At 52.8% G+C, this 24,886-nt stretch overlaps 1 protein-coding gene across 1 annotated transcript in view; it reads right to left on the bottom strand.

Annotated features, from left to right (window-relative positions):
* Window positions 1-24,886, bottom strand: part of INTS3 (integrator complex subunit 3) — a 37,926-nt gene that overhangs the window by 6,961 nt on the left and 6,079 nt on the right. Inside the window, exons 2-20 of the mRNA XM_045086917.1 lie at window positions 23,360-23,443; window positions 21,040-21,123; window positions 16,060-16,173; window positions 15,793-15,877; window positions 14,220-14,286; window positions 11,833-11,977; window positions 10,847-10,976; window positions 9,502-9,599; window positions 7,305-7,496; window positions 6,343-6,430; window positions 5,586-5,665; window positions 5,107-5,198; window positions 4,702-4,808; window positions 3,938-4,057; window positions 3,508-3,637; window positions 3,077-3,131; window positions 2,798-2,901; window positions 1,784-1,828; window positions 1,471-1,590 (exon numbers count right to left, since the gene is read on the bottom strand). Of these exons, the coding sequence (XP_044942852.1) occupies window positions 1,471-1,590; window positions 1,784-1,828; window positions 2,798-2,901; window positions 3,077-3,131; window positions 3,508-3,637; window positions 3,938-4,057; window positions 4,702-4,808; window positions 5,107-5,198; window positions 5,586-5,665; window positions 6,343-6,430; window positions 7,305-7,496; window positions 9,502-9,599; window positions 10,847-10,976; window positions 11,833-11,977; window positions 14,220-14,286; window positions 15,793-15,877; window positions 16,060-16,173; window positions 21,040-21,123; window positions 23,360-23,443 (1,940 nt within the window). The remainder of the gene's footprint in view (window positions 1-1,470; window positions 1,591-1,783; window positions 1,829-2,797; window positions 2,902-3,076; window positions 3,132-3,507; window positions 3,638-3,937; window positions 4,058-4,701; window positions 4,809-5,106; window positions 5,199-5,585; window positions 5,666-6,342; window positions 6,431-7,304; window positions 7,497-9,501; window positions 9,600-10,846; window positions 10,977-11,832; window positions 11,978-14,219; window positions 14,287-15,792; window positions 15,878-16,059; window positions 16,174-21,039; window positions 21,124-23,359; window positions 23,444-24,886) is intronic.

Raw genomic sequence — 24,886 nt, forward strand, 5'->3', positions numbered from 1 at the left:
AAACTTCTGTGTTTCAAAGGGCTCCATGAGGGTATGAGAAGATAACCCGCAGGGTGAGCAAACACCTGCAAACCTCATGTTTCTTGAGGGACTTGTATCCAGAATAAAAACAAAACTTAAGAATCAACAATGAAAAGATGAATGACTCCAATTAAGTAAGGGAGAGGAGAGTTGCCTGGGTGGCTCAGTCGGTGAGGCGTCTGACTCCGGGTGTGGGCTCAGGTTGTGACCTCTGGGCGGTGGGATCGAACCCCGTGTCACTCTGTGCTCAGCATGGCATCTGCTTGAGAATTCTCTCTCCCTGTCCCTGTGCTCGTCCCCTCCGTGCACACTCTCTCTCGCTAATAAATAAGTCTCAAAATGAAATAGAACTGAGGCGCCTGGGTGGCTCAGTGGGTTAAGCTTCTGCCTCTGGCTCAGGTCATGGTCTCAGGGTTCTGGGATCGAGCCCCGCCTGCATCGGGCTCTCTGCTCGGTGGGGAGCCTGCTTCCTCCTCTCTCTCTCTGCCTGCCTCTCTGCCTACTTGTGATCTCTTTGTCAAAAATAAATAAATAAATAAAATCTTAAAAAAAAAAAAAAAAAAAAAAAAGGAGAGTATCTGAACAGACATTTCTCCAAAGAAAACACACCAATGGCCAATGACAAGCACATGAAGAGCGGCTCAGTATCACCAGCCATCAGCGCAATGCAGATCAAAACAAACCACCCACTAGGACGGCTCTAATGAAAAAGCCGCCAGCCACAGGGTTGGGAAGGCCACGAAATGGAAGCCCTGGGAATGGGCCGCAGGGACTCCGTAAAGTAGTTCGGCAGTTCCTCACAGGGTTAAAGACAGAGTTACTGTTCAACCGGCATTTTACCCTGAAGTATATGTACCTGGGAAAATCGAATACCTGCATCCAGGTAAAAATCTGTGTGTGAATGTTCACAGCAGCTCTTTCACAACAGACAGAAAAGTGGAAATGAATCAGATGTCCACCGCTGGGTGAACGGAGAAACGAACTGTGGTACATCCAGACAGTGGAGGAGTATTTGATCATAAAAAAAGAAGTCCTGACACAAGTGACAGCAGGGATGACCCTTGAAGCCACGACACTAAGTGACATAAGCCAGTCAGTCGTGAGAAACCACACGTTGTACGCTTCTGTTTATACGGAATAAACAGAGGAAGTAAATCCGGAAAGACAAAGAGCAGAGCCGTGGTCGACCGGGGTGGGCTGAAACGGACAATGGGAAGGGGACTGCTGCCTAGGACATGGTTTCTCTTGCCGGTGAGGAAAATGTTCTGAATTAGCCACCAGCAACAACTGTATCACTCTGGGAATGTACTTTAAACCACTGAATTATGGTTTTAAAGCTGTTGTTAAAAAAAAAACAAAACAAAAAAACACTATACAGAAGGCCAGGTGATGGCAGCCAAGGGCAGGAGAGTCAGCATACGTAGGAGAGGTTCTGGGGACCATACCCACCTGGCCCGCAGGTAGTACAGCAGGTGGTAGCCAATCTTGGGCTGTTTCTGGTAGAGCTCGGAGAGAAGATCCAGGAGCAGAGAGAAGCTGCTGTTGTCTTCCTGCATCTGACACAGGTTCCTGGAGGCGGGAAAGGGGGAAAGGGAGCAGAGCTGGATGTAGGGCGGACCCTCCTCTGGAGGGAGGAGCTGTCTGTGCCCCCTGCATGTCCCTGCCTTCTGGAAAAAGGGTCCCATTCCCCCTGGAAAGAAGCACAGGACTGCCAAGATGAGGACGGATGGCCCAGCAGTGTCTCTTGCAGCGGGATCCTTACCTAAATATCAAATAGAGAGGCTTTCCCACCGACTCCTCCAGGGACCTGCAAGAGGGGCACATCTGAGAGTCCACACGAGTGGAGAAAATGCACTGCAGGCAGACAATACGGAGGCTAGACGCCAGCCTGCTCCTTTCCAAACAAGAGGTCACCTTCTTGCTGCCCCAGAGGCTGAGTAACGGAGAAGACATATTCCCAACACATACCACAGTCTAGGTAGTGACTGTCACTGAAAATGAGATTCCTGGGCTCAGCTGGAGGAACACACAACTCTTGATCTTGGGATTCTGGGTTCGAGCCCCCAAGCTGGGTATAGAGATTGCTTAAGAATAAAATCTTAGGAGCCACCACTGGGTGGCTCAGTGGGTTAAAGTCTCCGCCTTCAGCTCTGGTTATGATCTCAGGGTCTGGGATGGAGCCCCCACATCCGGCTCTCTGCTCAGCGGGGAGCATGCCCTCCCCAACCCACCCCCCCCCCCCGCCACCTGCTCCTCTGCCTACTTGTGATCTCTCTCTGTGTCAAATAAATTAAAAAAAAAAAAAAAAAAACTTTAAATAAATAAATAAATAAAAATAAAATCTTAATAAGAAAGAAAGAAAGAAGAAAACGGGACTCCTGCCCTCTGGGAGGGTCCAATCCCACCTCTAGCAGCAAAGACTGGGCACACAGGAAGGGGTGCTACTGTCTGCCCCATGCTCTGCATTCGGCAGACAAAAATGAATCCTTAAGTGAATCAGCACACATGAGAATTAAAACAAATACAGAGAGGGGCGCATGGCTGGCTCAGTCGGTGGAGTGTGTGACTCCCGATCTCAGGGTCTGAGTTCAAGCCCCGTGTTGGGTGTAGAGATTGCTTGAAAATAAAATAATAAAAAAAGAAAATAAAACAACAAGTGAAGATTATTCCTCTCAAGTCTACAGCAAGATGCCTCCTGGACTAGGGCTCTAAGACCACATTTCTGGCTCCCAGGAGCCACTGGGTGGGCAGAGGGGTCAGGGAAGATAAGCCTTACTCTTCGGTGATCTCCTCAGGCAACACCTCCCCTCGAAAGTGGGCCTTGAAGAGCTCCTGCAGGCAGGAAGCAAGCACAGACAGCTGCTCCGAGTCAAAGTCTTCCTGGGTGGTGAGACAAGTGACGGGTGTCACCACGTGACCCCACCTTTACCCGTCCCAGGACCCAGAGCCCCTGAACTCCATCTGCTTCCACCTCGAGGATTAACCAGAGGTGGGCAGCTGGGGGATGGGTCAGCTGCTGGGCGGGGGAGTCCTGCGCTGGCTGGGATCTCCTCACCTCCAGGACCTGGTCCACGATTTCCTGCATGACCTCACACTGGGCCTCGGTGTCACTGTAGTGCAGAGTTGAGAGGAAATCTCAGGGACATAAGTGACAGCAGAGGGCAGGGCACACCCAGCAAAGCACATTCAGGCACGGACAGAATAGAGGACCTCTGTGGGAACCCTGGCTTGGGTTGCAGAGGCTTTAGGGCAGAGTTTGCTACTCTCTGGGCACAGGCCCTAGGAGAAGGGAAACCCCCATCCCCCTGCTTTGGTTCTCAGAGACTCGTGTCCACAGAAGGTACCGGGGAGAACCACGTGCTGAAGACGGCTCCCCCCAAACTGCAGAAGGCACAGCACCTCCCTCTCCATACGCCCAGCACCCCCCAGGGAGCGAAGCAAGCCTGGGGCTGAGCCTCCCACGGTGAGGACGGGAGCAGCGCGCACCTCCCCTTCTGCAGCTGGAGCACTTTGTCCCGCAGGGACTCGTCCAGCTGGTCAAGATAAGGGGTGATGTCCACTGGCTCCTCCACCACGGTCTCCTTGATGGGGTGGAAGCGGAACTCTCTCTTCTTCCCTGAAGGGGGTGTTGAGGGAAGTGGTCACGGGCCCGGGCCCCAGCAGCAGGGACAGCCCCACGCCCCAGTGCGCAAACACCCAGCCTGCGGAACACACAACGGCAGGGGCCCATCCTCCTTCTCTCCCCACTGCTTCGGGGCTGAGGGCAGGGCTCTGCGCCCAGGAGTCGGCTCCAGGAATCCTACTAACGGAATTAAGCCCGGGGGCCCAGGCGAGGGAGAAGCCACAGAGAGCCGCTCCTGCCACCTGGTCCTCTTAGGGCTGATGTCATCCGGAGCCCCCTCGCTGCTGGGCCCACCTCTGCTGCTGAGGTCCTCCTCATCGTCACTGAAGGCTGCCTCTGCGTTGTCATAGCAACCCTCATCCTTGTCGGACATGTGGTTGTCCATCTCCACGGAAACCGGCTCCTCAAGTTTGACTTGGGGGGGACAGAGACAAGGCATGTGACGGCCTCCTGCGACCTAAGACGCCTAACTCTCTAGGCTGGAGGCAGGTGGACTACAGACCCTGGAAGGACAGGTGTCGTGTCCTCACAGCACCTCCCAGAATGGCACGGGAAATGCCTGCTGTGCTTAGCTCGCACCAGCAAACAGGTAAAACCAAAGACAGCCCCAAGTGCTCTTCACTTCAAAACCAAGTTGGGAAGTTCTGCTTGCTTTAACCCTTACCCCAAAACAAAAAAGTGTGTGTGTGTGTGTGTGTAACTGGGAGAAAGACTTGAGACCTAACATGACCACCTCTCATGAGGGCTTGGGGATGGGAAGAGAGAGGAGTTGAATGAAGTTACAGTAAGGCAGACACACGTCCCATGAAAGCCTTCCCTATGGCAGGGAGGCTCCTGAGGGAAGATGCAGGAGCTGAGGAGCAAGAGACGTCAGTACAAGTCAGGGGAGAGGACAGGGAGAGGGAGAACCAAGGAAGACAACACAAAAACTCATTAAAGAGAAGGTGTGGAACAAAACCCTGAAAGGGACAGTCACAGAGGTAGAACAGCCCCAGGACGACGTACGTGGTATCTCCATCCCTCTTCTCAAGCAGGTGACAGAACGGGAGGGCCCGTACCTTCTACCGGCGGGCTAGGCGAACTGCAAAACTCAGGAAACTTCTCCCTCAGCATTGCCCGAAGCTCCTTATCCAATTTAGGGTTGTCAAACAGGGGAGCCAAATGCCTGGGGGGAACGTGAATGAAGGTCAGCATCAGAGCTCCTCCCTTCAGCTGGAGAGACAGGTCTACCCCCAACCACAGAGCTGGGCCACACTCAGATCCTTGGAATGTGACTGCAAGACAGAAATTTCTCTGAGCATCAAGAGGACATATTCTTAGCAGTCTGAGGCAGAGCCAGTACTTTCTGTTCCAATCAAGAAGAAAGGGCCAGCAGTGGTAGGACAGTATCTGAATGTGCCCGACCTAGTGACACATGAGAAAACAGCGCCTCCCCCCTGCTTACAGACACGTCAAGTTCTTACGCCAAGACCCGTTTCTCCACGATGTGGTTGAGGGAGGAGAACACGCCCTGTCGCACATGGCCCTCCAATGGGGGGTAGAAGTTGGGAATGATCTGGAAGGGAAGAAGGGAAGCAAACAGTGACACACAGCGCAGAATGTTCTGCTGAGCCAGAGCTAAGAAGCTGCTTCAGTTCCGATCAGGAGACAGGAGGGAGTATGGGCGCAGAAACGTCTGGAATGTTCCTCACCATTTCAGGTTGCTAGAATGGTTGATTCTTCCTAGACCTGGCTACTCCTCAGAGAGACCAGATTCTACCTTAAGCCATGACTCCTGAGGTCAAGAAAGACATGCAAAGATTCCACAGGAGATGGCAAGAATTGGAAGGGGAGCATTCCTTACCCTGGGGGGGTAGGACATACGACCACAGCTGCCCCCACAATGAAGGGCCCTGGGAAGAGCTACCTGCAGGCCTGGGAGGTAGAGGGGACACACACTTACGCGGCACATGAAGTCCAGGAGTGTGGCAGTGATGGCTGGGTGTGGCTTCATGGAGTGGTGCATGACCAGGATGGCCGGTTCTGAGGACAGTGGGATGAAAGGGCCCCACATCAGACAGTCTGTTCCCAGCTCCATGGAACAAGGTATCACTGCTTATGAATGGTTCGGGAGAAAGCTGTATCCCTACCTCTTATGCCCCCATTCCCACTGAGCAGACAACCCCGGAACAGCGCAGCGCCCTCATCTCCCTTGTCCCCAGCATGAAGCTTGGAGGACAGAGAGGACAGGAGAGGAAAAGCAACGTGTGGTACAGTCCTGTGCCCAGGCGCCCCCCACCGGAAGCCAAAGCAGAAGGTCTAGGGCAGAAGTGGGGGGAGTGAGGGGACGCCTGGGTGGCTCAGTGGGTTAAGCCTCTGCCTTCGGCTCAGGTCATGGTCTCAGGGTCCTGGGATTGAGTCCCGCATCGGGCTCTCTGCTCAGTGGGGAGCCTGCTTCCCTCTCTCTCTGTCTACTGCTCTGCCTGCTTGTGATCTCTGTCAAATAAATAAATAAAATCTTAAAAAAAAAAAAAAAAAAAGAAGTGGAGGAGTGAGCATTTGGCCTCATTAAAGGAATCTTCCTTCTCCATCAAGGGAGCACTGGTAAGTGAGAGTGGAGCTGCCCTCACATCAGCTGCCTCCCCCCACGCTGCCCTGAGATTTTGGACCACTGTCACCAAGGCTAGGAGGGGGCTCAGAATGTGGTCCTGGTCACATACCTATGTTCATAATGCTGTCCTTGTCTGGGCTGAAGAACAGCCAGTCGTAGAACAGAGCCAGCTTGGCGTTGGAGGCAGCGACGTTGGACTGAAAGACAGTAAGAAGGGATGGCTGACCTCATCCACCAGCTCCCTGCAGAAGCTCAAGGCAGACTCCAGGGCCCCCACAACTGCCCATCTATGAGATAAACTCACTTCCTAGTGAGACAGGTGAACTCCCCAGGGGTGCGGGGCACACGAGTCTGAGTGGCCATGTTCTCACTGACCAAGGGGCCAGGGATTGACCTGGGTTCTCATACATCCAGAAGCACACATCCCTGATCCTAGAAAAGGAGCCAGGGGCCTGGTTGACACTCACTCAGACCAGGCCCTGGACTGTCCTTGCTGGGCTCCCCTGCACATTCCTGACTGAAAGACCCCCCAGAAACAGCCTATTTTTGTGTCTGAATCAGCACATTCCAAGGACCCAGTCAGACAGGGGAGGTCAAAAGGCAACTAGGAGCCAGAGAGCAGACAATGTGGAGTTTCCCAACCAAGGAACAGGGAGAAAAATGCTGGGAAAGATGCTGAGCCATGGAGTCCCTGCATCTGCATTTAGTATCCAAAGCTGATGCCAAAAGGCTGCCCAGCGAGGGTCTAAGGAACACAAGCCCTGAATCTGAGGAAGGAGCCGTTCCAAGCAATAACCATACATGGCTCTGAAACCTAAAAGGAAAGACGGGAGGCCCGAGATATCTGGGCTTGAGGACCGGCAGTAAAGGCAGAGACGGACGCATCCAACCCCAGCCCCAGACGGGGAGTAAGAGCGTGGTCAGCCATGAGAGACTTGGACGCAGAACAAAGTGAAGCAGGGCCTGCGGGGTCAGGAGGCCCAGCGAGTCGGGAAGAAGCATGGAAACAGGAACTCAAGGAAGGAGACCCTTCGCCGCCCGAGGGCCTCCGCCGCACGGCCCAGCCCTCACCGTGCACGTTGTCAGGAGCCAGCCGATGATGGCCCATCGGGGCAAGATATCGGAACTCAGCACTTCATTGGACGGGTGGACGACCCCACAGATGTAGCGAATGAGGTCACAGCGCAGAGACTGACTGTCTGGGGTGGACAGGTACTGGCGCTGGAACCAATCCTGGTAACGCTTCTGTTGACCGAACCGCACCTGGAGGAAGGGGGCACTGGAGAGAAACTCGGAAGAAGCCTGGGCTTTCCGGGCAGACGGAAATGAGCGCCATTCAACACTGGGCTCGACCCAGACCTCAGTCTCTTCCCTCCATTCAGCACTAACTCACGTTCTCCTCTGGGGAGACAGAGACGTCCTGACTGAAATCTCCCAGGACTGAGAGATGTACTGAGACTCCTCCTCACTCACCTCTTCCCAGCTGCCTTCATTCCCGCCACCCGCCTGATGTCCTGAACGCTTCCCCCAAGCTGCAGCCCAGTCCTGGCTCCCTTCTCCTGTTCTGGTCACCAAGGCTCCAGTCCTAAGGAACATCTTTTCTTATCCAACAGGGAGTGTTCCTTGCCAACAAGAGCAGAGCCTGTTTGCCCCAGGACACTGACTCAGCGCTTCTATCTCAGCAACCCACGGTACAGACCCTCCAAACCTTTCTGCAGCAACTCCTAAGTGCGACAGCAACACTAAGAGGAAATCTGGTTTTCTCCCCTTTTATTCCCCAAGTTCAACCAAAACAGAGTAGAAGGAATAAAAACAAAGATACAGGGGTGCCTGGGTGGCTCAGTCGGTGAAGCACCTGCCTTCGGCTCAGGTCATGATCTGGGAGCCCCAGGATCAAGCCCCAAATCCGGCACCTGCTCAGCTTCCCTCTCTCCCTCTGCCCCTCAAACCCTGATCAGGCTCTCTCACGAGTGAATGCTCTCTCTAAATAAATACAGTATAAAAAATAAAAGAAAGATACATCCAGATCAACATCATCTAATAGAACTTTCTGCAACGCTGGTGCCTCCTGAGCCCTTAAAACATAGCTCACACAGCTGAGGTACTGAATTTTTAATTCTACGGAGCTTTGAGACTTTAGTTATTTAAAAAAATTCTTTTTAAGATTTTATTGATTTGTTAGAGAGCAAGTGAGTGAGCACAAGCACAGGGAGGTGCAGGCAGAGGGAGGAGCAGGCTCCCCTGTGAGCAGGGAGCCTGACATGCAGCTCGATCTCAGGCCCCTGGGATCATGACCCGAGCCGACGGCAGACACTTCACTGACTGAGCCACCCAGGGGCCCCCCATCCGCAATTTTGTTTTTTTTTTTAAGATTTTCCTAAATCGGAGCGCCTGGGTGGCTCAGAGGGTTAAGCCTCTGCCTTCAGCTCAGGTCATGATCCCAGGGTCCTGGGATCGAGCCCCACATTGGGCTCCCTACTTAGCAGCGAGCCTGTTTCCCCCCTCTCTCTCTGCCTGCCTCTCTGCCTACTTGTGATCTCGGTCTGTCAAATAAATAAATAAAATCTTAAAAAAAAAAAAAAAAAAAAAAGATTTTCCTAAATCGTCTCTACATCCAAAGTGGGGCTTCAACTCATGACCCCGAATCAAGAGCCCCACACTCCACCAACGGAGCTTGAACTACTTTCAATCACAACCCCTGGCTAGCAGCTACCACCCGGGGGAGTGCCGATCTGGACGGCTCTCCTGGATGACATTCGGGAGAACAAAAGTGGTCTAGGCCAGTGGCTTCCCAACCCCAGACTGGCAGTAGAGCTGCCATTGCCTGGAAACTCTGTTAAAAACACAGATTCCTCAAGCAGGTTCTCTGGGAGACTAGGATCTGGGAAGATGTATTTACACACCGCTCAAGCAACTCTGCCGTAACTCAGCCACGTGTGGAAACCAGCAGGCCAGAGTTCACGTGCAGCCAGAGGAACAGGGGCCTTCCCAGAACAAACACTCTACCCTTCTAGAGCATGTTCCACACTTGCAAATTCCATAATTTGTGTACGATTATTGGCTTAATGACAAGTTTTAGACACGCGGAAAGCTTCACAAGCGCTTGAGCTCGATGCACGTCTTTTACTCAACCCTGTATTCCCAGACTGCAGCATCCTGCCCGGTGCCAGGCAGACTGGGCCCCCACCTGACCACTCTGCTGGTCTGCACTTGGAGAGAAGCTCAGCCAAGCTGCAGCCTCTGTTCCTGCTGCAAAAGCTTAGCTTACCCGGGAGGTCATGAAGAGGAGCTTAGTTTCCATGTCTGGGGTCAGACGACATGCTAGGAATTTTCTGGATGTTCTTGACTGAAGAAGCTGCAGGATACCTGAACCAAGTGTGTAAGGGAAGAGAAAGAGGGAACCCTGAGGACTCGAGGAAAGGAGGCAGGTGGGGACCCTGGGCCGCGTTCTGATGGCCAGTGGTCTTGCTCTTGGGGAAATCCGACAACAAGACCAAGACAGGTCAAGCCCAGATGCGAGCAGGGGTTCCTTCCAGCATATGCCAACCCCATCCCCAGGACCCAGGTATATTACTTCTCTTCGGCTCCTGGCCCTCCGGAGCCCCTACTCACATTATTCCAGTTGGCAACATGTAGGAAAGTTAGGGGGAAAACGGGAAACCCTGGCCTCCCTTCCTGCTCCTGATGGTCCACCCCTGGGTCCTGGGATCAGTGCGGTGCTACCGTATAAGGCACGGGCTCGAGAGTCAGACAGACCCGGATCCAAACCCTATCTCTGACACTCACTAGCTGGGTGGCCTTGGGCAAATTACTAAATCTCCTTGAACCTCATTTTCTTCATCTGTAAATATGGAAAGTAAAATACCCATTTTATAGGGTTGACCTGAGGATTAAAAGAGTTAACATGCATGTGTCTAGCACACAGTAAGCACTTAAAACAACTCAACACATGTACAATATGAGAGCAACACGACATAAGGGGGAACCAGGCCTGTCCTCTCCTTCCTGACTCTCCAGGACCCAGAAAGCTGCTTCCATGTGCATACCAGTGTATAGGCACACACACGAATCTACATATACACACGTACAGGTTGGGTGGGGACCCCGAGAAGGGGAAAGAGCTGTCAGAAGGACCTTGTCAGGGAGAGGCACACGGAGACTCCCTCCCCTGAAGAGAATTCCGGCTAAGTTGGATCCTTCGAACTCAGAGGCAAGACTGCTCCCCGGGAGAAGCATTCTCTCCCAAGGCTAATCCCAGCTCCTCCACTGACTCAGTCTCACGAGCTGACCTCTGACTCACCTGCTGGCCTCAGTGAGGCTAAGAAGTGGGTCATCACCTCCCAAGCCGAAGAGCTGCAAGGGAGGTCCATAGCCCCGGCTCAGTTTTTCTTAGGAGCAATGGCCGCTGGGGTCTGCCAAGCAGGGACTGTCGGGAGTCCCAGGAATTATGCTCCACTCTGCCGTCGCCACATGCAGCTATACCTGGCTGGGCCTGCCCTGTCCCAGGCTTTCTGCATCTGGCTGCCAAAGCCTCTCCTACCCTCTGTATGAATTCAGCACACATCCACTGACTTCCCAGCTCCCAAGGGCAGGGAGCCCGGCTTCGTACTTACCTGTGAACTGAGGACTTAAGGCCTGAGGGTTGTGGATAATATCTTTCCAAAGCAGCTCAAACTCTGGTATCCGAGCAACGTTCTGAAGTAGTCGCACGAGGTCACGGCCAATCATCAAACACTCCATGAACTGGATGTGGAGGAGGAGGGAGAGAAGAAAACACAGACGGTTCACCGGCGGCAGGGAGGACCAAGGAGCAGCTCGTTCTAGGGAAGGAAGGAAAGAGGGTCCCAGGAACAAGAGGGTTTCTTCTGGAACCAAAGGGGAAGAGCTGGAGGCTGGGGACGGACCTCAGGAGGACAGGCTGCCGAGAAGGACTGAAGCCGGGCACCTTCCACACGAATCTACTCCCTCCCCTCGCAGAACGGCTGTGACCCAGGTCGAGAGAGACCATTCCAAAAGGACAGGACAGGCAAGCTGAACCCCAGACACCTTTCCCCAACCACCCACCAGTCCGAGAGAGCGCTCTGTGGTAACGGAAACGATCTCCGTTTCTGTGCTGTCCAAAAGGGTCACCGTTAGCCACACGTGACTAAGTCAACTAAGGAACTGAGTTTTTAAATTTTGTTTAATTTTAATTAACTTTAATTTAAATGGCCACATGGGGAGTGGCTACCAGAGTAGAGACCACAGCTCTGGGATCTCCCTCAGGAGATTTGACAGTGGACAGTGCCCACCTGACCATGGCCATCATGCAGGCGGGCAGGCGGGGAGGACAAGAGAACAGCAGCAGCCTCCGTCTGTGGTGTGCCAGAGTGTCTATAATATCGACCCGTGAAGCCCCTAGGATGCCAGCCCAACAGGCAGCCCCTCTAGGAGGCCGGGCTACTCCGCCAGGATCCCCCACCACCCCCCTTCCTCTGTCTCAGAATGATGAAAAAGCACCAGGCCTCAAACGAACCACCTCTCTCTCTGAAATGACATCTCTTGGCCTAGGTCACCTGCCAGAACTCACACAGGTGTCCCAGCCCGGTTTCATACTCACCCGTTCCCGCAGCAGTGAGAGGCAGAAGTCCACCTCCTTCTGGCGCAGGGCCTGGAGCTGGGCGGTCCCATGGTGGTCCACGATGAGGCGGAGGTACGTGTAAACAGCCATGGCGATGAGGATGCCGCTCTTCAGCACCCACTCCCTGCAGGATGGGGGCACCTGGCACTGGGGCTCTGCCCGGGCCCGTTCACGCTCCCTGTTCACGCCCACATGCGGCTCTGGGGCCTCAGCGATGCCCGGTGATTAGCACTGGGAGGAGGCTCTTGGATTCCCTGAGTGCCTGCTACTACCTCTCTTGGACCATCAACTGCCTACGGGAGCAACAATCTCCCACTGCTCCTCCAGGCTCCCAACAGAGACAAGCACCGGATGAAAGCAACCTCTCTTTCCCACTGACCAACTGCTCGTTGGTTCACTGCTCAAGCGCTGAGCGCCCATCACTGCCTAGCACCGTGTGAGGGACCGGGGATGGAGAGCATACCACAGCTTCCTCCAGCTCAGAGAGCAGGGGAGAGAGGTTCTAGAGGCATCCCTAAGTCAGCAGTTCTTACAGTGTCACATGAGGACTGTCAGGGGGTAAGACCCTTTGAGGGCCCTGGAGGTTTTAGGACACACTGTGTCAGCCCTCCCTGCCACTGTGCCTATTGTCAGAGGCCCACCATGCTACACGCCTTTCCTGGGGCCTCCTTCTGGCCACTGCTTCCACTCACAGACAATGAGGCACCTGCCCTAAACCACAGTCTGAAAAGAAAAACACGATTGTGGATGGCAAAGCCTAACTTCCTAGGAGTTTTAGAACTTGCATGGGGGAAAGAGGGCAGTGAAGGAACTGTGTATATTCCCTGCTGCCGTGAACAGAGTCGGCCGGGGGCGTGCTGGGTGGCTCAGCAGGCTGGGTGTCTGCCTTTGGCTTAGGTCACTATCCTGGGATTCTGGGTTTGAGCCCCACATCTGCTGCCTGCTCAGAAGGGAGCCTGCTTTTCCCTCTGCTCTTGTGCCCTCCATCTCAAATACATAAGTAAAATCTTAACAAAAATAGAAATAAAAATAAAGCCGAAAAGACAGTGAAGAGACGACAAAAACTCTGAGTACTGCCTCGAAGCACCAGAATGGGCAGGCGCGCCCCCAAGCAAGTAGCTGCAGGGCTTGGCGCCCCTGCTGGAAAGCAAGGAGCCAAGAAGTTTAATTAATCCAACCGGGCAACATCCTGATTCCGGAAAAGTGCTCAAGCCACCTAATTCAAAGCCTGGTCTTTTCCTTTCACAGAATGAACACAGGAGCCAAGGACAGAGGAGGCCCTCCCCCACCAGCTCCCTATCAACTCCGAGGCCCTAGAAACGCGGGGGAGGGAGGGAGGGAGGCTGTACAGGAAGGCAGCCCCCAAGACCTAGGGACTCACGTGCACCAAAGGACCTGAGTTTTTGGAGGGCAGGAGAAAAGGAGGGCGGTTATCTGTGCACGGAGACCACACTAACTGCCCAAATGAGGACAATGAGTTTCCAGGAAGACTGTGAGCAGAGGTGATGAGTGCATCTGAGTCCTGGGATGTGAGCACGGAGAGAGAGAAAGTGAAACCATCTTCGGGACACCAGGAAGGCAGAGAGCCGCAATCTCCCGGGTTGTGCGGTGGCAGCGAGCTGTGCCTGGGCGCTAGGTGGCGCTGCGAGGCTCCTGACCCAGGCCTCAGCTTGGCCAGGGCCCAGGGCCAGTGGGAAGGAGGGAGGAGGTCTGTCCTGAACCACAGGACACATGGCCACTTGCAGCCCTTTCAGACATCTGACTACGGTGGGGGCCTCGCACAGAAACCGACTCCGAAGTCAAGCAACATAGAGCACGGCCACTGGACCAGATCTCTCTGGTCCTGTACTTTGACAGGAAAGGGAAAGAATTAGCCAGAATCCCCACGCACCCCGTTATGCCTTCTACCACTGCAGCCTCCAAACCCAGTGTGCAGATCTGAGCTGTATTCCCAGGCCAGTTACCTCGGCCTCCCACGCGCCCCCCGCCGCTTCAGCAAAGGGGTCTGGGGGTTGGCTGGAGAGCCTCGGAAGGGAGAAAAGGGGCACCTGCCAGGCCGGGGCCACTGGCTGGTCCCACTCTGCTGAGCTCATTCTCCCCCATCTCCCCCCAAAGATAAACATTCCAAGGAGGTCTGGATCGAAAATAAACCCTTATCAGATGAAACCAGCGTTTCCCGGGCTCTGAAGTATTTCAGCAAAGCCTTTTTTCCCACCCCTCATCCCTTTGGGCCAGATCATGGCATCGACTCCTTCGGTTGCCTCTCCCTCCCCCACCTCACCCGTCCGAGCCCCAGGTGTTCTCAGGCCACCTGCCAGCCCTCACACCCCGACACCCTCACTTGCTCCCGTCACGGCTGACTCTACCTCTGTTCCGTCAAGATATCCAGGACACTCTCTGCCAACCAGATATTTTTTGCAGTAACATCGCCACCTGATTTCAAAGGGGAAGAAAACAAAAGAATGGCTCCGATTAGCGACTCCGCTAATCCCACACATTTCTTCAGCCTGTTTCTCCATCCCTGTTATCCTGTTACAGAAGTTCCAAGTGTTGGAAAAACTGCCTTCTGTTCAGTCAGGCTTTAGAGTTTCCCTTTTGTGTCCTCAGAGAAAGGAAGGGAAATTCTCGGTATTTCCAGAAACAAGAGCTGCGACTTTTCCACAGAGTGGGGGTGGGAGCAAGAATACCCTGACCCTGGAAAGGAAACGTCTGAGACAGAGACGTGAAGAAGGCCTGGCTGCAAGAGCGGGGGACATCTCAGACAGGGCCTGCGGGGCGGGGGACAGTGACGGTGGCCTCCAGCACTGGAGTGACCCAAATCCCAAGTCAGGCTCATGAATTGGCCTGCTTCCAGGTATTCTGGTCTTTGTGCCGGCGGTGGCACTCCCTGGGGCAGGAGGAACGTGTGGCGATGCCAGACGGAGTGGGAGCGCGAGAAGAGGGCCCCGCGGACCTGACTGGGGAGGAAAGGCCAGGAGGGAAAAGAGCCAGAACAGCGCTGCGCCTGCTCTCCAGCCCTCATTTAAAAAGTCAGTGCCCACACTGTCCGGAGGGTCAGGCACATCAGAACAGGACCACCCGTGTCCCAGGAATCCCCAAGAGGAAGCCGAGAACCGATGGGAACAGGGAGACGGCGAAGCAGCCAGTTTTAAACAGACACGTGTGTTCTTGGGAGCAGAAGAGGCCGTACAGGGATGCCTGGGTGGCTCAGTGGGTTAAGCGGCTGCCTTCGGCTCGGGTCATGATCCCAGCGTCCTGGGATCGAGTCCCACATCGGGCTCCTTGCTTGGCAGGGAGCCTGCTTCTCCCTCTGCCTCTGCCTGTGTTCGCTCGCTCTCCCCCTCTCTCTCTCTGACAAATAAAAAATCTTTAAAAAAAAAAAAAAAAGAAGAGGTAGTACAGGCAGGCCTCTTGGATATCTGAGGCTCAGACAGATGTCGCTGGTGCCAAGGAGATAACAAAACCTAAATGTCAGGGTCTCTTCTGTGACACAGTCCCTCTCTCAAACCGGCTCCCATCAGATGTCATAAATATTTGGAAGCAAGTGTTCAGAACCTGGGGTGGGGCCCAGGAAGATGTTGGGTTTCTGGAAGCATAATGTAATGGGAACAAATGATCTGCCCTCACTTCTCTTCCCATTCCTTCTGGATCCTTCCAGATCCAACACGCCATGAAACCCCAGAGTGAGGACTGGTTAAAAGAGTCCGACTGTTCTACGTCAGGCCCCATTTGGCAGAAAGGGGAACAAGGCAGATGTACCGCCTCAAAAGACCCCATGTGAGCTTTCCATTTCTTTCTCCCAGAAGAGGCCTGTCCCAGAAGGAAAGTCGAGGGGCGACGCAGGAACGGAGACGCCCAGGCACTTAACCCTTCTCCGCCGCCTGCCTCTAGCCTCCGGGCGCTGTCCTTTCTTCTTCATGCGCCTGTCCCCAAACTCACCGGCAATCTGCTTCATGAACGTCATGCAGACGCCATCGGCCCCCAGGACCCCGCTCTTCACCAGTTCCCGCACCAACCACACCAACTGGAAGAGAGAGGAGAAGGCAGGTGAAGAGAAGGATCTCTGAGTAAGGGGTGAATCCACATCACCGTTTAGGTGTACAAAGGCAGGGGTGTGTCACCTCCGATTTCTCCTTCCCTTCCCTGGAGGAGACAGAGCCCATCGTCTAGTCGCTCTGAGCTGAACCTCCCTTCTCCCGGCCTCACCTGAGTACGGCAGGTATCCTGCAACTTCAGGTACTTCTCCATGAGTATCTGGTTGATCTTATTCAGGACAATATTCATGCCGTCACGACTCACCAGAGCCAAGTCCCGGTAGCACTGTGAGAAGGAAGACTCATGAGCAGCTGGCCAACGGAGGACAGGCTCCCCTTCCTCTTAAATGCCACCCATGGGACTCAAATGACATCAGTGAAAGACCTTCTATAGGGCTCCTCCATCCCAAACCCACCCCTGGCCCTGTCACACAGGGTGGAGAGAAGAAACAGAGCTACTCTCTAAGAAGGCAGACAAGCCTGCTAAGAAAGCCACCTGGTTCCCCTACCTCCCTCCTGAAAAAGTGCTGCAATGTTCCATGTCACAAATGGAGCAGACCCAGGTGGAGCCCGTCTGCCTTCCACCTGTTGGGAAGGTCACTGCAGAATAGGTCTGGCTGACAGACCAGAAAGGACCCCAAAGAGGTTCTCAGACCTGTACTGACTCAGACGGATGAAGCAAAGAGCTAGGAGTATTAGGGAAGTGAACTGGGGACCAGGCCCCAGAAAGAAGGGGCAGGACAAAACTGAACCTCCTTAACTACACATCATTCTTCTTTTCTCTGGGCTGCCCTTTGCTTCCGCCAGGCCCTGAAAAAGCAGGGGTCCTTAAGCACACCCAACCCTCAAGAGATGAGGGACGGCAAGCCGACCTTTTCGGAGCACCCCTGCTCCCCTGCCCCGACAGGGCCCTCACCCTGGCTCTCCAGAGACTAGACTTCTGGAGGAATGCGTCTGGCGGCCTCACTGGCCTGCGGAGGCCCACGTTATCAGGGTCTCCGCTCGAAGGGGAAAAGCAGGTGCGTGTCACCCCACGGCCTGGGAAAACCCAAGGCAGCAGCAACAGTAGCACCTGTGATAAGCCAACACGCCCTGGGGTCACGCCAGCACATGTGGCCGCCCTTGAACCCCACAACCACCCTCTGAAATAGGTACAGGCACCACTGCTTTATTCCCACAGATGAAGCAACAGGGCTGAGAGGGTAGGTAACTCGGCCCAGGTCACTGAAGAGGCAGGAAGAACCAGAACCCAAGTTCAGGTGGTCCTGTTCCAGACTCCATGCTCCTACACCTCCACACCAGCACCACCAACAGCGGCAAGAAGAAGCGGCTGCCAGGGAGCCAGGGGGCGGTGCTAGGGGGCTTTGATAGACCCTAACCCCTGCTTTCCTCCTCGGCCTTCAAAGAAAAGTGCTCCTACTCTCTGGCCTGGGGGTGAGGAGGGGCTCCTGAGAGGTTAACTACTGTTACTTTCTCTTGCCTCTACTGCCCTAAGTCAAACGCGTGATCTGATAAAAACACCAACACTCAGAGATCCCTCACAGGCCACGAACTCTTCATTCCCAAAGGAGGATTCAATTCTCCTCTGACTCCATCTGAGATCAAAAGGGAGGGAGTAAGGGATGTGTAGGGATGTGTAGGCTGCCCGGGGGACCACTGCCGACAAGCCAGTCAGTAAACCAGGGTTCAGCCCTGGAACCCTCTCTGGAGGTCTTACAGGACAGGCAGGGAAGGGGGTGCAGAGAAGAGGAGGGGGCAGAGGCAGGTGGAAAATCTATGTCAGGACAAAGACAGAGACCAGACTCACCAGAGAGGAGCCCTGTCTGTTCAATCAGAAGCAGAAATGCAGAATAGACCTCGGACAGGGAAAGAGGACAGGTCTCTCAGGAGACACAGGGGAGAGCAGACATGGGTCTGCCGAATCCCACGTGCCACAGTGCAGCTAACACGCAGCTCAGCACCAGGGACCGCATCCTGATGCCGCCAGTTGCCTCCCCAACCTCTGTGCCAGTTTTCTGAGTGGCTTGAAAGAGAAGTAGGTGGGGAACAAAAACAACTAAACCAAACAACTCAGTGGGGACCACGGAAGAGCAGCAGAGAGTCTCAAAAGGAAAGGCAGCTGGATGGCAGGGAACTAGTGCTTCTGCCCCACCTGCTGGCAGGAGTGATTCTCCAGCCTGGGCCCACGCAGCCTCCGACCTACCTTTGTGATCAACAACTCCCAAGGCTGGGCCCTTGACTCTTTGATGAAAAGGGACCTTCTCACTGATGCTCGACCTTGTCCTTTCCTCTAACTGCTAGAGCCTGGCCACTTGGCCTCCTATATAGCCCCATGGCCCCCAAACGGCCTGCTCCCAGCTACGCAGCTCAGACATCAAACAGAAATAAACTCAAAAACCATAAATACAAGAGCTGCCAAGACAGCAGACGAAAGTTAAGACAGTACAACTAGAACAAAACCGACCCCACGCTGTTCTACTCTCCCCCAAAACCCAGCCTGCTTTTGTCCTTCACTGAGGGCTCGCGGCCAACCCACCCCTGTGCCACCGCCAAGTCCTAGAGAGCTGGCTGCAGGCGTCTAAACCTGCCCCGCGGTGCAGGCGGAGGCTCTCCAGCTCCTGCTTTCCCAGAGCAGGTTGTAATGTGCTCAAGACTCGACCCACGTCCACCAGTGCTCTCGGCCGAGAAGTTCTGCTCCGCCCTGAGGTTTCTGGTCCAGAGACAGAGTCAACCCCGAACAAACTCTTAAACACTTCCCTTGTTTTAAGCCGAAGCCTAAAACAATGCACCAGAATCCGTCTTTACCAGTAACTCCTACCTGAACCTTCTGCGGGACAGAAGGACTCCACAAGAGAATCACCCTTTTATGGAGAAGGATCAAAGCACCTCAGAGACAGGTCACTAATCCTTCCCATACTCTGACTTGGCTCAAAGTCTCTCAACGAGTTACTACCAGCCAGATGCTCAGGAGCTTAACCCTCAGTTGTCCTCCGAACCCCCAACTCCACTGTTTTGTCTGAAAAGCCCTGACAGGGGCCTGTCCTCCTCATACACTCCGGGAAGGGATTTACTTGGAAATAGCTCGTGTGTGAACACAATCCTGGTGCAGGGGTCAACCAGCTATGAGGTCCAAGGAAAGGAAGGGCCTGGGCCACCCTCATGGGGCTGTCCCAGGTTAAAAAGACAAAGTGCCAGGGCGCCTGGGGGGGGCTCAGTCGTTAGGTGGCTGCCTTCAGCTCAGGTCAGGATCCCAAGGTCCTGGGATTGAGCCACACCAGGGGCTCCCTGCTTAGTGGGAAACCTGCTTCTCCCTCTGCCCCTCCCCCTGCTTGTGATCCCTCTCTCGCCGTGTAGCTCCCTGTCAAATAAATACCTAGTATGCTGCCACGTTCTAGTACCCTGCCACGCCTACATGGCCAAATTTGTGATTTCCTAAGCCTTTGCACTGGAGAGCGCTATGACCTTTCACTGACAGGCTAGACAAAGACCTAGAAACACCATGCACCCTCTGCCTCCTTCACAAGGGTTAGGGTTCACCCCAGCTGACGAAGATCCCACCATAAACAAGCCAACCCAGCAGGATACACATATCTGCACTAAGGTGACTACATGAGATATTAACTTTATTTATAAAAGTCTTTGCCAACTATTTATTTATTTATTTGACAGAGAGAGACAGTGAGAGAGGAAACACAGGCAGGGGGAGTGGGAGAGGGAGAAGCAGACTTCCCATTGAGCAGGGAGTCCAATGCTGGGCTCCATCCCAGGACCTGGGATCATGACCTGAGCCGAAGGTGGACACTTAATGATGGAGCCACCTGGGTGCCCCATCCAACCATTTCTTTTAAATAAGAGTGGTTAGACTGGAAGCTCCAAATTTGAGACATTCATTTGTCTTCAAGGAATCTTGGTGATAAAACCAGTATGAAAATGAAATGTCAAATTAACGCACCAAGGTCCCAGCCCAGAAATGGCCTGGGACCCTAAGGACCAGTGAGCACCTGCTGTTCTACCTCCTACCCTCACCCCAGACACTACCGCAGCCGGCATCAGAGGACCACAAACTCCTCAGGTTGCCACAAATCTTCCCCTGAGGTGAACTCAATGCCAGAGGGGGCATGGCCATCCTGTCCTTGGCCCTGGGGATGATTTTCTGGATTCTCCCTGAACAGACGATAATGTCTCTGACCTCCAGTCATCTTACAGGTAAACTGGGAGCGGTATGGAAAGAGGGCACAAGGTCAGCAATCTTCTGAGAGGATTCAATGAGATCTTGTCTGGACAGAGCCCAACACAATGCTGGGCACAGAGCACGTGCGTCGTCTTCCATGCTTGTTCAAGGAAGAGCCAATAACAACACCGAATTTCTGTCGCTCCTCTCTGTCAATGTCATATCATTAATGCCAGATACCAGTCACACACTTCTAACCCATTGCCCCAAGAGTCCCAGGACACAGAACTGCTGGAAAAGGTAAATCTGGAGAGGAAAAGACAGAATTTCACTGCTTTATTATGGAAAGAGTGGAATTCAAAGAGAATATCCTTCCCAATCCCTCACCCCAGGCAAGGATCCCACTTTAACCATTCCACATAAAGGACACTCTCCTGGCTGTGAAGACCCCAGCCTAGTTTTTACACAGTATTCCTGAGGAAACCTGGCTCTAGTCGGGTCCAGGGTCCTCTTGGTCACTACACCACGGCTGCATCAATCATCAACATTAAGCTGTGCAATCCCATGTGCCACAAAGTCAAGCCTACTTTCTATCCGCCTGCTGACGACAGAACCTGCAAGCTACAGGTCACGCTCTCGTGGCACGAACTCGCCATGGACTTGGCTGTACTTGCTCTCTTCCCTGGCTTAAATTCCAACTCTCATAACCCTGACCCAGCAGTCTATAATGTACAACACTTCAGATGCTTTTCCATCTCACAAATGCTTTTCTTGCCCTTTAGCTTCAGAATCTAGATAGAGAAAGGATCTGAGTCAGAATGACAAATGTATTGAAAATAAAAAGAGAGTTGTAAGCTCATCGGGACAACAAGGTGATGGAGCTCTGGTCAACGGGTCTGGCATTACGCCAGCAAACCCGAGTCCCACCGCATCCTCAGACCGTCTGAGGGGCGTCTGTGGGTCCAGAGGAGGGAGTCTTACCTTCTGGGCTTGGGCAGGTTCAGTCAGGACAAGGGTGAAGAGGCCCAGGCAGACTTCCTCATGCTGGGGGGGGCCTTTGCACACCTAGGGTATGAGGAAGGAACAAACCAGTTGTCTCTCACAGGAGGAAAGCTCCTGAGCGCAGTTTCTCCCAGAAAACTTGGGACTCCTGAGTAACCCACAAAGGAGAATCATTAACTCTTCTGATATCTCCTTCTCCTAAAAGCGATGATGAAGCGTCTGTTTCAGGAGAGAGGTGGGGCGCCAGGGTGGCTCAGTGGGTTAAAGCCTGACTTTGGCTCAGGTCATGATCTCAGGGTCCTGGGATCGAGCCCCGCATCGGGCTCTCTGCTCAGTAGGGAGCCTGCTTCCCTTCCTCTCTCTCTGCCTGCCTCTCTGCCTACTTGTGATCTCTGTCAAACAAATGAATAAAAAATCTTAAAAAAAAAAAAAAGATTTTACTTATTTGTTTGACACACAGATAGCACAAGCAGAGGGAGCAGCCGGCAGAGGAAGAGGAAGAAGCAGGCTTCCTGCGGAGCAGGGAGCCTGATGCAGCGCTGGATCCCAAGACCCCAGGATCATGACCTAAGTCAAGGGCGCCCACCCAACTGACTGAGCCACCCACGTGGCCCTAAAGAGTGTTTAAAATGGGAAAAAAGGGACACCTGGAGGCTATGTCAGTGGCGTGTGCAACTCTTGATCTTGGGTTGTGGGTTTAAGCTCCACATTGGATGTAGAGATTACTTAAAAATAAAATCTTTATTCTCCCTCTGCTTCTCCCTCTGCCTCTGCCTGCTGCTCCCCTTGGTTGTGCTCTGACAAATAAATTTAAAATTTTAAATAAAATAGGGGCGCCTGGGTGGCTCAGTGGGTTAAGCCGCTGCCTTCGGCTCAGGTCATGATCTCAGGGTCCTGGGATCGAGCCCCGCATCGGGCTCTCTGCTCAGCAGGGAGCCTGCTTCCTTCTCTCTCTCTCTGTCTGCCTCTCAGTGTACTTGTGATTTCTCTCTGTCAAATAAATAAATAAAATCTTTAAAAAAAAATTTTTTTTAATAAAATAAATAAATAAATAAATAAAACGAAATCTTTGGGATGTCTGGGTGGCTCAGTTGGTTAAACGTCTGTCTGCCTTTGGCTCAGGCCACGATCCCCGGGATCGAGCCCCCCATCAGGCTCTTAGCCCAGCAGCGAGCCTGCTGGTCCCCCTGCTTGTGTGCTCCCTCTCTTCCTTTCTCTTTCTGACAAATAAATAAATAAAAATCCTTAAAAAAAAACAAAACAAAAAAACAAAAAAAAATCTTTAAGGGCACCTGGGTGGCTCAGGTGGTTAAACATCCCACTCTTGGTTTTGGCTCAGGTCTCAATCTCATGGGATCTCATGGGATCCGGGTGCATCAGGCTCCATACTCAAGGTGGAGTTTGCCTGAAAGAGTCTCTGCCTCTGCCCCTCCCCCAACTCGCGTGTGTGCACGCTCTCTCTTTCAAGATAAATAAATAAATATTTAGAGAAAAGAACACTTTAAAAAATAATAAATAAATAAATAAATAAAGCAGAAAAAAAATCCCACTGTAACACCTTTACCAGACCTAACGGCCTTCGAGAGGGAGGAGGCTGCAGAACCGTCCCGCTGTAATGGGCGTATACATATCAAGTGAAGACGGGCAAATCATGGAGTCCGTGGTATTTGTAAGGTGAAGACAATAAATATACTATTAATAAAAAGGAAATACAAAAAAAAGAAAAAAGGAAATACTAAGCATTCACTATGTGCCTGGACTTACTGAGAACTTTACCTGTACTAACTATTTAAAATCCTTTCAATATCACAGATTAGGAAATATAAAAGGTCACAGGGCACCTGGCTGGCTTAGTCGATCAAACATCCAACTGGACTTTGGTTCTGACTCTTGATTTGGTCCTGACCTCAGGGTTGTGAGATCGAACCCTTGCATGGGGCTCTGTACTGGGTGTGGAGCCTGCTTAAGATTTTCTCACTCCTTCCCCCTCTGCCCCTCCCACCGCAGGGGAAAAAAAAAAAAAGGGAATGTGAAGGATTGAATATGTGAGAATAATTTGCAAAGAAAAAAGGTCACGACAGAACTAAGAGTTATTTTTAAAAGTTGTGAATTAAAGACACATAAGCTCCAAGGGCTGGACTCCCACAGCGAGATAGAAAGAGGAGCTAGGAAGTCTGGTTCGGGGAGCCGAGACATGCACTTCAGTCCCCTAATTCCCAGCCACTTAAGTCCTACCTTTTGGGCCACATCTCAAAGCTTCCAACGCAGGGGTAGCGGGTGGGGAGAGCGTCATACTCACGTGAGCATTGAGGGCGTCATTGGCTTCCCTCTCTGAGACGCCAGCGGTCATCGATGTCACAATGCTCATGCACCTTTCTAACCTCTGTGAAGGGGTGAGAAAAAGTTCAGAGTGTGTCATACCATCACCTATAAAGTATTTTTGACCCCAAAAACCAGGGCACCTGGGTGGCTCAGTCATTAAGTGTCTGCCTTAGTTAGGCTCAGGTCATGGTCTCAGGGTCCCAGGGTCCTGGGATCAAGCCCTGCATCAGGCTCTCTGCTCAGCAGGGAGCCTGCTTCCCTTCCTCTCTCTCTGCCTGCTTCTCTGCCTGCTTGTGATCTCTGTCTGTCAAATAAATAAAATCTTAAAAAAAAAAAAAAAAAAGAATCTGCTTCAGGGAAAAGAGAGAGCACATCTAAACTCAACTTGTGATCCCGGACTGCTACACGGACGTTCCTGGGACAAGCGGTAAAATCGGAGCATGTTCTGTAACAGCAGCATATCGAAGCTGAATGCCCAATCCAGACAACAGAGCAGCAATTCCGTTAACTGACGATCTCTGTTCTCAGGAAATAGACAACGAAGTATGGAAACCCTCACGGCTGCAACTGACTCTCAAAAGGCTGAAACCGTGTCTGTGCAGAGAAACAGTGTTAGTAACTGCTGAGTCCAGGTGAAGAGTCTGTGAGAGTTCTACGTATTTTAATTTCTCTAAGCTTGAAATAATTTTTTTTAAAGGTTTATTTATTTGACAGAGAGAGTGAGAGAGGGAGCACAAGCTGGGGGAGTTGGAGAGGGAGAAGCAGACTCCCCACCAACCAAAGAGCCCAGTGTGGGTCTCAATCCCAGGACTCTGGGATCGTGACCTGAGCTGAAGGCAGACGACGCTTAACAACTGAGCCACTCACGCGCCCCAGCTTGAGATTATTTCAAAATAAAAAGTTGTTAAAGGGCACCTAGGTGGCTCCGTGGGTTGAGCCGCTGCCTTCAGCTCGGGTCATGATCCCAGGGGTCCTGGGATTGAGTCCCGCATCAGGCTCTCTGCTCAGCAAGGAGCCTGCTTCCCTCTCTCTCTGTCTGCCTCTCTGTCTACTTGTGATCTCTATCTGTCAAATGAACAAATAAAATATAAAAAAAAAAAAAAGCTGTTAAAAAAAATTAAAGGAAGGGGAACTGGGTGGCTCAGTCATTAAGCGGCTGCCTTCCCCTCAAGTTGTGATCCCAGGGTCCTGGGATCCAGCCTGGAATGAGGCTCCCTGCTGGGCAGGAAGCCTGCTTCTCCCTCTCCCACTCCCCCAGTTTGTGTTCCCTCTCTTGCTGTTTATCTCTGTCAAATAAATAAAAACTTTAAAAAAGTTGAAGAAGCACTGAGGCACCTGGGTGGTTCAGTGGGTTAAGCCTCTGCCTTCAGCTCAGGTTATGATCTCAGGGTCCTGGGACTGAGACCCACGTAGGGCTTCCTGCTCAGCAGGGAGCCTGCTTCTCCCTCTGCCCCTGATCCCACTCATGCTCTCTCTCTCTAAATAAAATCTTTTTTTTAAAAAA

Source organism: Mustela putorius, unplaced genomic scaffold (assembly GCF_011764305.1).
Source record: "Mustela putorius furo isolate JIRA1106 unplaced genomic scaffold, ASM1176430v1.1 tig00000997_pilon_pilon_pilon, whole genome shotgun sequence".
Classification (NCBI taxonomy): Eukaryota; Metazoa; Chordata; class Mammalia; order Carnivora; family Mustelidae; genus Mustela; species Mustela putorius.